Source organism: Canis lupus, chromosome 4 (genome assembly GCF_048164855.1).
Source record: "Canis lupus baileyi chromosome 4, mCanLup2.hap1, whole genome shotgun sequence".
Classification (NCBI taxonomy): Eukaryota; Metazoa; Chordata; class Mammalia; order Carnivora; family Canidae; genus Canis; species Canis lupus.
Genome location: NC_132841.1, coordinates 49,959,528 through 49,975,738, shown reverse-complemented (window position 1 = coordinate 49,975,738; position 16,211 = coordinate 49,959,528). Strand labels below are relative to the sequence as shown.

Here is a 16,211-nt window from a genome sequence, read left to right as displayed (position 1 = left end):
TTAATATATTTTCCTGCCAAGCAGATAGTGCACAGCCCAAATTAGGGTTTAAGGTTTTGTTAAGAATGTTTTGTCTGATTTGCTTTTAATCCTAGGGGATAACCTGTGCATCTAGAGGGTAGCAAATTAGGGCCTCAGCTGAAAGCCTAGGTTTTACCAGATCCTCTTTACCTGTAGAACATGATTTTCAAATTCAGTCTGCCCAGCAGTGCAAGACTGAATACATCTTTCTTCAATTTTTAGACTTCTAGTTTACTTTAGTTAGATTATAAATAAGGGTTCTCTGATCCAGATGGCATCCTGGAAGAGATGGTGCTTGTGTTGAGTCTTTTTAATTTAATGAATATAACAGTAAAATATTTAAAAAGTACAGAATCAGTTATGAGAAGCTATATCTTGCACTTCTATAGCTGAAGTCATTAGAGAAGATTGAAGATATGAGGACTGTTTTTTCAAAAGTGGAAACAACATGGGCAGAAATATGAAAAGCCATAGTGCTGCAGTATTTGAAAGTTTTGCTGAGGGCAAAGAATGAATGAATTCCTCACCAAAAATATCAATTTATCAGGTAAGTCTTTCCTTTGTAGTGAACTCCAGCTACTTCCTCCCAACTGCCCCAATCCCATGGTAGAGAAATTTAAGATATATATATATAATTCACAGACATTACACAACCCACAAACATTCCTGGGAATCTTTCACTCAGGTTCTGTATATCTGTGTGCCTGGTATCTACATAAGAGATGCATCCCTCGTTATTCTTACCTCAAAAATTTGTTTCTGCCTTTATTCTGTATTATATTTGGATTACTCAAGAATCCAAAATTATGAGTTTCACTTTCTACACTCTCCCTGGAGCAAGATTTATCAGTTTGTCTAAGAAAATCTCATCTATAATCTACTTCCTTGGTTGATTTTCTTCCTAATCTTCTAATCATTTCTTCATGGCCTTCATTTTCTCCTCCAATTGACACTTTCTCTATTCAACTAATTCATTTTACATTAAGCAGGACTCAGTTTTGGTTTCATAGACCATGTCTAGTAAGATATCCACTCTTCACCACAGAAGATGAACTTTCTCCTCCAACAGATAGTTCTGTTTATGAAGGCACAAAGTTAGATATTGTTATTGGGAAAAAATAAGTTATACTATATGTCTATTCAAAGATGCTAAGGATTTTTATGTAAAAAATCCTGTGGACTCCATAAGAACTTTTTGGAACTGATAAGCAAGTTCAGTAAGGTATTGAAATATAAAATTAGTACTCACAAATCTATTGTATTTCTATAAACTAGCAATAAAATAAAATATATATAATTATAGTTAAAGCAATTTTATTTACAATAACATCAAAAGAATAAAATATTTTGAAATAAATTTAGCAAAAGAGCAAAGGACTTGTGTACTAAAAAGTACGCAATACTATCTTAAGGAACAAAGGAAACTTAATAAATGGAACGATAGTTCATGTACAGCACCAAGTCCTCCAAAGATGATAATTGTCCCTAAATTTATCTTCAAATTTTATGCAATATCTATCAAAATCCTTGCTATGTTGTGTAAGTTGACAAGGTAATTATAAAATTCATGTGGATATGCAAGGGACACAGAATAGCTAAAACAAAGTTTAAAAAAAAGAACAATGTTGTAAAACTCTTCCCAATTTCATATCAAGACAGTGTGCTACTAGTTTAAGGCTAGTCATACAAATCAATAGAATAAAATTAAGAGTCTATGAATAAGATGTTGCATTTATGGTCAGTTAATTTTGAAAGAGGTTCTAAGATCATTTAATGGAAAAACACTGTCTTCTCAACAAATGGTCCCGAGACAACTGGATATCCACATGCAAAGGATATCTATCTCACACAATCTATAAAAAGTAACTCAAAATTGAATATAGACATACATAATGAAATGAAATCTAGGAAAGTCTTAGGAGAAAGCATCAGAATAAATTTTCACTTCCTTGGATTAAGCAATTTGCTTTTTTGGCTATGACACCAAAAGCATAAATAACAACAACAACAAAAAAAGTAAATTGGATTTCATCAAAATTAAAAAAAAAATTGTGCCTCAATAGACACCTCTAAGAAAGCGAAAAAGCAACCCATGGAATGAGAAATATGTTTCAAAATTATGTTCAGATAAGGGAATTGTATCCAAAATAAATAAAGAACTCTTAACCTCAACAATAAAAAGACAAGCAAAAATTAGTGGAAAGATCTGAATAAACATTTTCCAAAGAAGGTACATAAATGGCTAATAAGCATATGACAAGATGCTCAAAATCATTAATCATTACTTAAATGAGGATCAAAACCAAAGTAAACTGACACTTAATACCCAAAGGGATGGCTGACATAAAACAAACAGAAAATAAAAAGTATTGGAAAGGATGTTGGAAAATTGGAACCCACATATACTTCTGGTGACAGGGGTTATAAAATGGTAAAGATACTGAGGAAATGAGTTTAGCAGTTCCTTAATATGTTAAACATTGACCTGCTGTACAATCCAGCAATTTCATTTCTGGGTATGTACACAAGGGAATTGAAAATGCACATCCACACAAAAACTTCTATAAAAATATTCATCGCACTACTTATAATAGACCAAATCCCTCCCAGAAATAATCCAAATGTACACTTATTGATGAATGAATAAACAAAATGAGGTATACACATTAAATGGAATATTATTCAGAAATAAAATGAATGAAGTTCTGGTATAAAGTTTGAATAATTAACTAAATGAGAGAAAAGGCTATTCTATGCAGAAAAATTACAAATAATTTATGTAGATACTCTGTCTTCAAGCACATGGATCATAATGATTTATATTTTAAATGTCATCTGAACATAGTGACTACCTTCCAAAAAGTACAGCATGGAAAGGCAGGGAAAAGAATAACTTTACAGTAGAAGAATATGACAAACCCTATTTCAGTCACATTTTCAAAGTTGACATCAACAATAATGAATCCTGTTGATAGTAAGTACCTTTGATGTGAGATGAAAATGGCACTTTATTTTTAGAGTCTTACTCCTGCAAGCCTATATCACCAATCTAATAATAATAAAACATTAGACATATTCCTAGTAGAGATATTCTGCAAAATATTTGAAAAGTACTCTTCAAAATGGTATAAGGAATTGAGAACAAGGAAATTCTGAGCAACAGTAACAGCCAAGAGGAGCCTCAAAAATCATGGTGACTAAGTGTAATGTGATATACTGGATGGGACTATGAAGCAGAAAAATGTCATTAGGTATAAACTAGGGAAATAAAGTATAGATTTTAGTTAATAATTATATAACAGCATTGGTTCATTAATTTCAACAAATGTATCATACTAATGTAAGATGCTAATAATAAGGGAAGCTGGTTGCAGGGTATATTAGATCATGCTTTATTATATACTTTCAGAATTTTTTCTGTAAATCTAAAACTATTCCAAATATAAAGAAGAATTAAGTACTTTTGATAAATGCTACAACATGGATGAACCTTGAAAGCATTATACTAAGTGAATGAAACCAGTTCAGCTGGCCATATTTTATATGGTTCCATCTCTATGATCTGATCAGAATAGGCAAATTCCTACAAGTAAAAGTAGACTAGTAGTTACCAGGCACTTAAGAGAGGGGAAAATAGGATTGAATGCTAATGAGTATAGAGTTTATTTTTGGTGTGAAAAGTCTTCTGGAATGAGATACTGGTGGTGATTACACAACCTTGTGACACACTAAAAACTATTGAACTGTATTATTTTAAGGGTGAATTTTATACTATGTGAATTGAATTATATATATTAAGCCTGTTATTGAAAAAATATGGAGGTCTAAGATTAAAATAAGACTGAAAATGAACTGATCAGAAAAATTTTAATCTGTTCTCATTGACCCAGTCTTTAAAGAATCTCTGACATGGAGGACTTTCAATGGACACACATCTAAAAAATCACTTTCTTTTATTCATTTACAACCCATTGAGTTAAAATATCCCTGTTACAGGAACAAAGATCATTTCCCAGACACATTTACAGTCTTCGGTAAAGATAAGGTAAGATGGGAAAGGTATAAAAAGACCACATTGCCCCATTTCTCCATCTGATATAATAACCATTATTATAACCTCATTTTGGAGGCATAGCTATTTATCTATTCTATTCATGAGTTATTTACAATAAGAAATCTATTCATGAGTTATTTACAATATTAAGGAAGGAGAAAAGATTTCCCAGTACAAAGAATTGAAGTGAAATTTCTTAATGTTTTTCATTACACTCCCTCCCCTATTGCATGAGAGTTTTGTATTCCCCAATAGTAAATTAAACATCTGCATAAATTCAAGAAAAACAGAAGCACTAAAGTAGTAAAAATAATTGAAATAATTTCATATACCTTTTAAAAGTCACAAGAGCTGTCAGGATTAAAAATAATAATTATTGGTGGTACTCTTATTTCTTAAGTTATAAAATTTAAAATCTATACACATAAAAATGAATTTAACTCAATAATGCTTTAAGGATGTCCTTAGGCAGATTTTATTAGAAGAGAAGTGGAAGAATTGGAAAATGATTATGACATTGAAATTTATATAATCTCCTTGAATTTTTTTTTTCAGTCCTAGAGGGCATCATGTGTTCAATAAAATCTCCTGAATCTTTACTAACCAAATACTTCCTGTAGAGTTATTTGAGTACAGAGAGAAGATGGGCCTCACTGGCTCAGACAAAGCCTTAGAATAGGCATTAGAGAATATGAGGGCTCAGATTGATGGAAAATAAGTCAAATAAATGATGTATGCACAGAGAACCATTGTAATTTTGGACACTATGGATTTTGCATGTTTATAATGATGGTTAAAAATTTCCTTCCAACAGTAAACAGCAATCTGAGATGTTTGGTGTTCAGAGCAGAGGTGTTTTCCTGCTCTGAACAAACATGCTATTAGATAAGTTAGATAAGATGCCTACCAATTGGTATTACTGGTGAGAAACAAGACAATCAAGCTTCTAGTTCCAATAGGATAGGATAGAGTAGGGAGGAGATACTAATAAGAGGTGTATAGGTTGAGGGAATCAGACAGATCAAAAGATTGGAGATCTCTGAGAATAAGGAGAAGAAGCAATGAGAGTGAGATGATGAGAAATTTGGACTGATGAGGCTGGTGTTTAGAGAGTAAATATTGTTATATATTTCTGAGGTAGGGCTTTTCAAGGTCCTGAAGGTTTTGAGATGTGTTGCTGAAAATAGATGGCTGAAGGAAACTCAATGAGAACATTGTTGAAGTAAAATAGATCCAGGATGAGCCAGTTACATGAACAGCAAAATATCCCATCATTATGATAGAAGTTTTGGTCCAGGTGGAAATTGTGCATGTTTCTAAGTGAATAAGGCCAAGTGACTCAAAGGAGAGTAACTGACTTTATATTTCTTGTCATTTTTCTATGTAACTGATATTTGACCTTCTCCACATGATTCCCTCACTGTGGCAGCCAGTCATACTGTTTGTCTAATATTTCTAACTGTCTTCCCTATAGGCCCATGATAGAATTGTACATCCTGGCTCTCTTGAAAACCAAGATAGTAGACTGCAGATGCAAAGTTTTGTTATTTATAATAATGTTAATAATGCTAAGAGCAGGTATTACTCATTGAATGCTTGCTGATGAGGCCTGCATTGTACCAAGCAATTTAAATGTATTATTTCACTTAAACCTTACCACAATCCTAGGTATTATTACCTCTTACACAGATGAGAGAAAATGAATGCACAGAGTATGTACAACTTGAAAGTAGTGGAGCAATTTTAAACCCAGGCATTCTAAAAATGAAAGATATTAGGAATAAAAAGAGGTGTAAAAGTCAATTTATATATCAACTTGAGTAGGTCATGGGATGTTTAGATATTTAGTTAAACATTGCCTTTGGGTATGTCTATGAAGGTGTTTCTATATGAGATCAGCATTTGCATCAGTAGATTGGGTAAAGCATATTGCTCTCCCCAATATGGATAGCATCATCTGATTTATTAAGGATATGAATAGAACAAAATGGCAGAATAATGAAGAATTCTTTCTCTGTCTGACTGTCTTTGAGCTGAGAATTAGTTTTTTCTTGCATTTGTTCTGAAACTTATACCATTGGCTCTCTTGGTTCTCAGGTCTTTGAACTCAGACCAGAACTTACCAGCTCTCCTGATTCTCCAGCTTTTGACTAAAAACTGTTGGACTACTCAGCCTTGACAACCATGTGAGCAAATTCACTATAATAAATTTCTTTATATGTTGTTGGTTCTATTTCTCTAGAGGATGCTTATTAATCAAATAAGTAATGAAATATAGATAGGTCTTTTTGCCCCAGTATAGAACTTTCTCTTTTCCTATTCTCCAACTCCCTCCTTTCCACCTTCATGCAAATTCTAGGAGCATCATCATTTCTTCTACTGAGTTTCTGATCTATCAATGGATACTCAGTGGGTACCAAGTAAGACAGTAAATTAATAAGAATGCTTGAGATGTGATTTGTTTCCAGCCTAATGTAACATTGCCTATAGCTTTCTGGGAAGTTTTCAGAGTACACAGGAGTGTCATATGGCTGATTTATCTACATACTTACCTAGAAACAAGTATCCACACTAAATAAAATAAGCATGTTTCAGGTAATGTGATATTGTAACACCCAATGTGATGTCCTTAATAAATAACCCCCAAATGAAGAACATTAGAAATAGGTATACATTATATCTACCTTTCTATTGTAGAAAATATAAAAATAAAATGCTGATAAAATATCTAGCTTTCTTAATAATATCCATATTCTCTTATATTCTAATCACTCACATATTGGCACTCACTAGAATGCTTGAGGAACATGATTTGCAACCAAGTACACATTTGTACAGCCCATTACTCTATTTTCGATTAAATACTTAAATTATGTCCTATTATTATGCTATTTCCTTGATATAAGCAAAAAATAAAAGTAAGATTTAAACAAAATATAGCAAAGCTTAAAGGCAAAATGAATGTTTTTTAAAAGTTGTTTCCTAGGGGGATCCCTAGGTGGCTCAGAGGTTTGGCGTCTGCCTTTGGCCCAGGGCATGATCCTGGAGTCCTAGGATGAGTCCCACATCAGGCTTCCTGCATGGAGCCTGCTTCTCCTCTATCTGTGTCTCTGCCTCTCTCTATATATATCTGTGTCTCTCATGAATAAATAAATAAAATATTTAAAAATAAATAAAAGTTGTTTCCTAGTCTTGTGGATCAGAAATAGAAATAAAACAAAAACAACCAAAGTTAGTTTAACGTTTATTTTACATTTACTAGGACTCTGTACTCAGTAATGTGTTTATGGAGTTTCTGATCCTGCACACATTATACAGGAATGAATTGCCTGTTACTGGGTTTCACTTCTAGAATAGATATATTAGCAGCTAAAATGAAGGCACCACTCTTGAGCAATAAAGTACTATAGTCTAAAGTGAGACCATCTTTCATCATTTACAAATCTTAAGGGATTTTTGTTTCTAAGACCTTCAAATGCAACTGATTGATGTGATATGACAAATTACAAGTAATGTTTAATGGGTTGTTTTGGACACTTTGGGATTGCATTTTTCTTTCACCATATTCATGCTCCTCCTTGACAATGTTTTCTGATATTCAGATTCTGCTACCCAGCACACTGTGAGTGTTGGAGGTACATAATTAAATTTTTCTCAATAATTTTTTTGCATAAAAAGCTAATATGGAGTCCCACAAACATCCCTCAGATGTGCAAATACATGAGCACTCCAGAAGTATAACTAAATAGCAACCTGGAATTGCTAACACACCATGGTTCTTATCTGGTTATGTAGATCTCCCTGCACATATGGTATTGGAATATTAAGCAAGCCCAATCCAACAGCAGGGACTATAGAAAAGAATATAAAAATCCTTCATTCCACTTGCAATTTTTCAATCTACATTATTCTTATATGAAGTGTTACTACATAAGTTCTTTTTTCTATCCATTGTAAAATTATACTTATTAAAATGTCATCTTTTTATAGAATATATGCATGTGTATATTCATATTCACACATATATTTTACATATATTTATATATATAAATAATTGAGAAGGGAAGCAATAAACTGAAGCTCATTTATTCATATGTTCACTCAATATTTATTAAATACCTGTTATGTGTCAAACATTGTACTAGTTGCTATAGGAGTAACTCTTTTTTTATTTTTATTTTTTTATTTTTTATTTTATTTTATTTTTAGGAGTAACTCTTTATTTTTATTTATTTATTTTTTTGAGGAAGGAGTAACTCTTTAAATACAGTTTACATTCTTAGTGGGAGAATGGCGATCCTTTTCAAAAAAATTATATAAACCAAATTTAACTATTATTATGATAAGTGCACAATAGAAGTGCTATGTGCTGCAAGAATATAACTGAAAAATCAAAAATTTGGGGGAGGAAATTGGAAAAAGGTAGATTTAGTGGTGAAATTGGTATTTTTTTTTAATTTTTATTTATTTATGATAGTCACAGAGAGAGAGAGAGGGGCAGAGACACAGGTAGAGGGAGAAGCAGGCTCCATGCACCGGGAGCCCGACGTGGGATTCGATCCCGGGTCTCCAGGATCGCGCCCTGGGCCAAAGGCAGGCGCCAAACCACTGCGCCACCCAGGGATCCCTGAAATTGGTATTTTAAGTTGCAACCTTGAGTATGAGTTGCAAGGTAAAAGGATTAACAAGTAATATTCATCATAATAGATCCATTCTTTGGATTATAAATGCAGAAATCTCTGAGGGATATGACTCAGCAGAAAAGACTAGAAAATGAATGAAATTAGGCATCAAGTCTGTGAATGATTAGTTATCCCCCCACAATCACTGCATATGAAATACCATTTTGCAGCTAAAGATTGAGACCAAAAATGGTTTTTTGAGAAGAAAACTAGTTCTTTGCTCTATTTCTCTGTTCCAGCTCCTATTTTCTCCATAAATCCTTTTCTCATCTTGACCCTCCACAGAGTCCTAAAGAAGGATTATAAGACAGTAAAAGAAACAATATTTGAACAAAAGGCAAAAAATAAACAGGAGACCATAATATTATACATTTGTTTTAGACAAATGTATGTCCACTTAGAGATACATAAACATATGAATAAATAAGCTTCAGTTTATTGCTTCCCTTCTCAATTATTTATATATATAAATATATAAAATATATGTGTGTATATGAATATACACATGCATATATTCCATTATGTGTTCACTTAGAGACACGTAAATCTCTGTTGACAATTCTGGTATGTGAAAAATGAAACAAACCTCTTCCCTCCTGATGCTACCACAATAAGATTTTATTCATTCAGTGCCAAGATGTGGGTTGAGGATAGGATATCTATTCTCAAACATCAGCTCACAGAGTTGACAGTGAAAGCCCATTGTCTCTGATTGCATGGCCCTATGAGATCTAGTGGTTCTTCATGGCTTCTGAGTTATTCCCGGGAGACAAACATCTGCTTGTAGTCCCATTTGCCTGATCTCCGATGCCACCATTTCTACCCTGATTCCTTGCCTTTCAGAGGTATTGTAGCTGGGAAGCATGGCATAGCAATCCTATTTTTCCCAGATGCACATGTCCATGTTTCTCTACTCCCCAAGACTGAGGGAATCTACTTGTAATCTGAATGAAAGCTTTCTTTTTTAATGCTTTTCTAAACCACCTTGTGTATGGCTACTGCTATAGGGCTTTCTGGACCCAAAATTTAGGAACTAAAGTGTATTCAATGCTTTCTTTCCTGTGACAAACTCTTCTGAAGCAAAAAAAAAAAAAAAAAAAAAAAAAAGGACAAACCTTGCCAACTGCTTAAAGGAGGGAAATAAAGGTCAACATAAAGGGAAGAAATAAAACAGAAATTAAGATTTCAAAATATTTTCCAAGCAAATATGGAATAAGAGTAGTCTACAAAAGACATTTAATTGAAAAACAGATAATCCATTGATACATGGAATAAAGTTGAGCCTTCAAGTCTCCCTAATCTAAATACCCACTGACTTCTGCTCTTCTGAATATCCCTGTTTGCAACAGTCATTGCATGTTTGTTAAGTTTTCTCTTGAGACAAATCCTGTGTATTGCTTTTCTTGTTTCCTCCTTAAAAACCACTTCAGTATTTGGCATATAACTACCACTGACTATTTGCCAGGCAAATTACTGACTACAAAAAAGGAGTATTTTAACCATAGCATTTCAAATACATGAAAATCAAAAGAAATATTGGCATAGTGGTTAAAAAGAGAAACCAAAAGGTGGGTGGGTAATGAGCTTCATGATGATAGTACCCAGCTTTTTTCTTTGAATCTCTGGAATCACTTGTAAAGCCTAGTACATACTAAATCTAAATGCTTGTTGAAATTTTGAAAAAACAAAACTGCACAGTGAGTATATTTCCATAATAGATTCTTTCAAAATAATCTTTAGTGATATTTTAAAAATTGCATATATGGTTTAATTCCTTGTCATGGCATATCCACAGATCTTCTCAAGAATAGTAAGCTGCCACTGAGAAATATAAGATATAAAAACATATAAAGAGGGATGCCCTGGTGGCTCAGTCAGTTAAGTGTCTGCCTTCGGCTCAGGTAATGATCCCAGGGTCCTGGGATCAAGCCCCACATTGGGCTCCTTGCTCAGTGAAGAGCCTGCTTCTCCCACTCCTTCTGCTTGTGCATGTGCACACGCACCCTCTCTTGTCAAATAATTTAATAAAAGAAGGTTGTGCAAGAGGCCAGAAAATGACAGGTTGCCAATGAAATCTGCAATGAGTCACAGGCTTAATTCCCTGAATGGTAGAGTATGAGATAGTGGATAGCATGTAGGCAGTTTCTTAGGGAGTGTTTTTGGGATTACCACCTGTGGAAAGGAAAGGATTGGACTAGAAAATTTGCAATCTCAACCAGGACCCTGCACAAGCCCATGGGAGTTCTGAAACTGAGATGGCCCTATACTTTAATCTCAAGTGCTGGGGTGGGGGCCTAAATATTTGTATCTATTGAAGGTTGCCTACTTCTATAAAGATTCACGCTTAGTACAAGACTCTTCAGCTGAGGAAATTTGGAAAAAGGCTCACAGCACTCCCAGCAGGTAGAGAAATAAGTCCTTCATTATTAAAAGGAGATTTACCTAGAGGAAACATATCATAAAGTCCATTACACATAGTATTTAAGGAAAATAGTGAAAAACAATGGCGTGCATCTAAGCAAATAAGTCAATAGAACATAACTGAGAGCCCAAATATATCTCCTAGCAAAAAATGGAAAATTGTATTGTAAAGAGGATATTACAAATCTGTGAAGAAAGTATAGACTCTTTCACATTTGCTATTAGAACAATTACACTATAATTGGAACAAGAAAACAAATCCTTAGTAATTCCCAATCACAAAACCATATTCCAGATAATTAAAGATCAAATGGAAAAACAAAGTTGGAGAACTGATTTTATCCAACTTCAAAACTTACTATTAATCTATAGTAATCAAGACTGTGTGGCATTAGTGAAAGAATATACAGATTAGTGGATGAGGATATAGAGCTTGGAATAGACTCCCATAAATATAATCCACTGATATTTGAGAAAAGAGCAAAAGCAATACAGTGGAGCAAATACAGTCTTGTCAACAAATGGTGGTAGGACAACTAGACATCCACATGTAAGAAAATTAATCTAGTCCAAGACCTTACAGCACTCGCAAAAAATTAATTCAAAATGGATGTTATACACAAAACTAGAAGATAGGAGAAAACCTGCATGACCTTGAGTATGGTGATAACTTCTTAGATACAATCCATAAAATAAATAGTTGATAAGCTGTATTTCATTAAAATTAAAAATTCTGCCCCACAAAGACATTGTTCAGAGAAGAAGAAAAGCCACAGACAGGGAGAAAATACTTGCCAGACATGTCTGACAAGAAAATTATGCAAAATTTATAAAAACTTTTTAAAATTCAAAAATAAGAAACAAACAACTTGATTAACAAGTGGGCAAAAGACCTTAATGGACACCTCATCAGATATGATAAGTATTACACAGATGGAAAATAAGCATCTGAAAAGATGCTCCACATAATATGTCCTTAGGGAAATAAAATGAAAACAACAATGTGATACCACTTATAAGAATGGCCGAAATCCAGAACACTGACAACATCAAATGTTAGTGAGAATGTGGAGCAGCAGAAACTCTCATTCACTGCTGGTAGGAATCGAAAATAGTACAGCCACTTTGGAAAATAGTTTGGTGATTTCCTCCCAAATGTAATGCTGCCACAAAAACCTGCACACAGGTGTTGCTAGCAGCTTTATTTACATTTCCCCAAATCTGGAAACAAGAAGATGTCCTTCAGTAGGTGAATGGATAAATGCACTGTAGTATATCCAAACAATGGACTATTATTCAAAGCTAAAAACAAGGTGTCAAGTCATAAAAAGGTGTGGAGGACACTTACATGCATATCTCTCTAAGTGAAAGAAGCCAATCTGAAAGTCTAGATACTATATAATTCCACCTATAGGATATTCTAGAAGAGGCAAAATTATGTGGACCTTAAAAATATCAGTGTATTCCAGGAGTTAGGCTGAGGGAAAGTTGCATAGGTGGACACAGAGGATTTTTAGGACTGTGAAAATACTCTACAAGATACTAAATGATGGATAAATGTCATTCTACATTTGTCAGAACCCAAAGAATATACAACACCAAGAGTGAACTAAAATGTAAACTCTGGACTTTGGATGATAATGATGTGCCAGTGTAGCTTTATCAGCTGTAACAAACGTACCATTCTGATGGGAGATATTAATAATGAGGGAGACTATGAATGTGTGGGAGTAGGGGATATAGGAAATTTCAGTGCTTTCCTCTTAATTTTGCTGTGAACCTAAAGAAAAAAAGGGTATTTTTTTATCACATAAATAAAACAGTATTTCCTTCTTACCTTAAAAACAAGAATATGATCTTTAGCTACCCTAGTTTCAAAGTATAAATTGACAGCAGTTCCAAAGTAATTACCTCTTTTTTGTAAAAATACATTATCTCCAGTTCTGTGTCTGATTCTGCTGAATCTTCTGGTTCCAACTATCCTCTTGTGGTTAATGTCTTCTTCGTTTGAATTTGATATTACTTTATTTAATCCTAGATTTTAGTTCAAACACTATACCAGATAATCAATAGGTAATGTGATATAATTGATCCAAATGAATGAGTAGTCCCAAAAAATTACCAATTACTGTTTCACTTCCTAGAGCTTATTTATATTATTTTTCTCCAGAAGTTTTGAGGAGCCTTTCAGAAAAAAAACAAACACAAAGTATAGAATAGTAATAGGAAAACAAGTACAAAAATAAAAGAAGATTAACACAAACAAAAGCCCGCTATAATTCAGTTCTGACTTTGAGTATCCAGGCAGCAAGATCAAAAGGAGAAACATGGTCAGTTATATAGTTTGTGGAAAGAAGAATATTATTTTAGTTTCTCATCAAGACAAAGATTTTCCTATTATTTAATTTTATGAAAAATTTTCCAGGTAGGACTTAATATAATGGGTACTAATTAAAGTACCAGGTGTAACGTCTTTTGATTCTTTCCTGTAGGAAACTTAAATACTATCAGTTTATAACTTCAAAATGCAGTTCAGGAACCCAGGTCTTATTCTGATAGGAGCTAAACTAATGTGCTTCAACCATTTAGGACTTTGATGGTCTAAGTGCTTTAATTGAATGTCAGGTCTCCTGTTCTATTAGCCTATGGATAGTGGCTCTATTGTCTATATTAGATGACAATGGAGTTCAGCAGAATATCTTTAAATTATTGAGAAATATATTAAGAAAGATATTAAGAAAGGATGTTGCAAAATTTTCATAAGCCTCTCACGAGACTTCTACATGTATTTGTGCAGATTATGCCTGGCCCAAAAGCTGAGTGTGCCAGTGGCAACAGAATTGTAGCCTATACTCTACTCCCTAAACCATACCAGAGTAAGGGGTTTCTTGCTGTAATTAATCTACCTAGAGGCAATTCCCTGCCTGTGACAGACGGCACATTTAACTTCCATTCCTAATCCACATCTTTATTGGCTGCTTATGTTATAAAGGATGAAAAAACTAAAAAAGAAAATCCCTGCTATTGTAATCAGGAGTGTCCTAGCAAGTATTGAAAGATTTTTGTAGGATTCATCTGAACATTTATCTGTGTTTATTCATTTCTTAAATCAGAAAACAAAGATATCTTGGAAGTTTCTCCACTTCCTCTGTAGCTAGACTAGGCCTGGTGACTCTATTCCTTATTTCTTCTGTTAACTGCAGATATGATGACAAACTGAGGTAGCCATATGGCAACCATGAAATGCAGCCTAGTCCACTCTGGCATTACTTAGCTACCAAAGCCAGGTACTGCCTACCTCCACCCTTTTCCCTACTTTTGTTTACACAACTGCAAGTTGGATTTTCTGTGTTACATCTAACATATTCCTTACTGATATAGTGCCATAATAACAAAACAAGCAGCAACAACAATATGCTCACAGCAAGTTCACAGAGCTATATAGATCTTTTAATTCTGACATATCAGATACTCTACTTCTAGTATTCTCTCACCAAAGCTTGTTAAAAGTCTATTTTAAAATAATTTGTTTCTTTGATGGTCTGGGTTTATTAGAGAGCATTTATCAGCATTATGTGTGTGTGTGTGTGTGTGTGTGTGTGTGTGTGTACAATGTCATTCAGCCACTGCTGAATCATTAGCTCCAAACTGTGCATCAAATACCTCTTAGCTTCTTCTCAGAAGAGTCTCCCCACCCCTTCATTTTTTCCTCTCAGATTAAATCACTCATATAAATGGCAATCCTCTTGTATTTTATTCTAAGAAGAAACATAAAGTCACTTAATATAACAACATGGAGGACAAAATTATTCTCATTAACTTCTCTAAACTTACTGTGGCACTTTCAAATGTTTATTTTTATCACTTGCTCTGAGAATATCCCTTTACAAGGTTGTAGGTTTGAAATTTACATTTTATCCAAGTCCAACAGAATCCATGTTAATAGACTTCCATTCTGCTTGCTCTTCTATAGCATTTCCCTAGAGCTCATCACTGGGCTTGAACCCAAAATTCTGTCCTCCTTTTCCCTATACTCCAAGCACCTGATAAATAGGCAAACAGATTCTGGGGCCTGGGTAGCACTGCCAGAAGACAATGCTCAGTAGTCCCCTAGTGGCCTGAGAGAGTTCATGCAGTTTACTAAAATGCTTACTTTACTCCATGGAGGTGTGGGAAATTCATTAAGCAGCAAGATCACTAGGTATTTGCCAATTAGTACCCTCCTTTCCAGAAGGCCCAGGAAATACACTCATGATTCCACTTTGCCTAGGTTTGCTCTCCAGTGGGTCATGCAGTCAGTCCATCCAGGCGATGTACTGTATCATCATCAGCTGCTTCTGAGCTCTAAAAGAACCTTTAGGAGCTAGTGACAGTAACCCAGTTACCTGGAGCAAAAATAAACAAACATAATCTAACATAATCTATAAAAAGGATACAGTGTTTTCAGGGGGAACTCAGGGCAGATATGACACCTAGATTATGAAGGAATCAGGGAGGCCATCAGATATCTGGGCAGCTGCTCTCTCAGATTTTTCGTTGCGGTGATTTGTCTCTGCTTCTTTCTATAAAACTGCTCCATTTCTGGTTCCTCTGTATCCATAGATATTTCTCTGACGTAGCATGAATTTGGCCAAACATGCTTTCCTCTAACACTGGCAGCCTTAGTAAATACACACACACACACACACACACACACACACACACACACTTTTTTTTGCTTCATCTCTAAATGCTGGAGAAAAAAATTGGCTTGACCAAGAATGATAACAACAATGATGATTATGGGTGATGATGTTGGAAGTGATGTTTGTTGATGGGTATTTTTTTTCTTGTTTACTATGAGCAATTTCCTGTAATAAAGGCCTTAATGTATTTTTAATTTAATCCTCACCAAGACCCTGTAATTTCATTTTATACATGTTGAAGATGATACCTAGAGATAATAAATAATTTGCCTAAGTTATTTGCATGCTAATAAACCCGTTACCTGATACCAAAGTGGTATAATCAACAGAGACTTGATACAGAATCAA

At 34.1% G+C, this 16,211-nt stretch overlaps 1 protein-coding gene across 1 annotated transcript in view; it reads left to right on the top strand.

Moving 5' to 3' along the window:
• The first annotated feature begins 3,962 nt into the window (after positions 1-3,962).
• Positions 3,963-16,211, top strand: part of GABRA6 (gamma-aminobutyric acid type A receptor subunit alpha6) — a 33,026-nt gene continuing 20,777 nt past the window's right edge. Inside the window, exons 1-2 of the mRNA XM_072824261.1 lie at positions 3,963-4,066; positions 6,173-6,261. Of these exons, the coding sequence (XP_072680362.1) occupies positions 6,260-6,261 (2 nt within the window). The 5' untranslated portion in view covers positions 3,963-4,066; positions 6,173-6,259. The remainder of the gene's footprint in view (positions 4,067-6,172; positions 6,262-16,211) is intronic.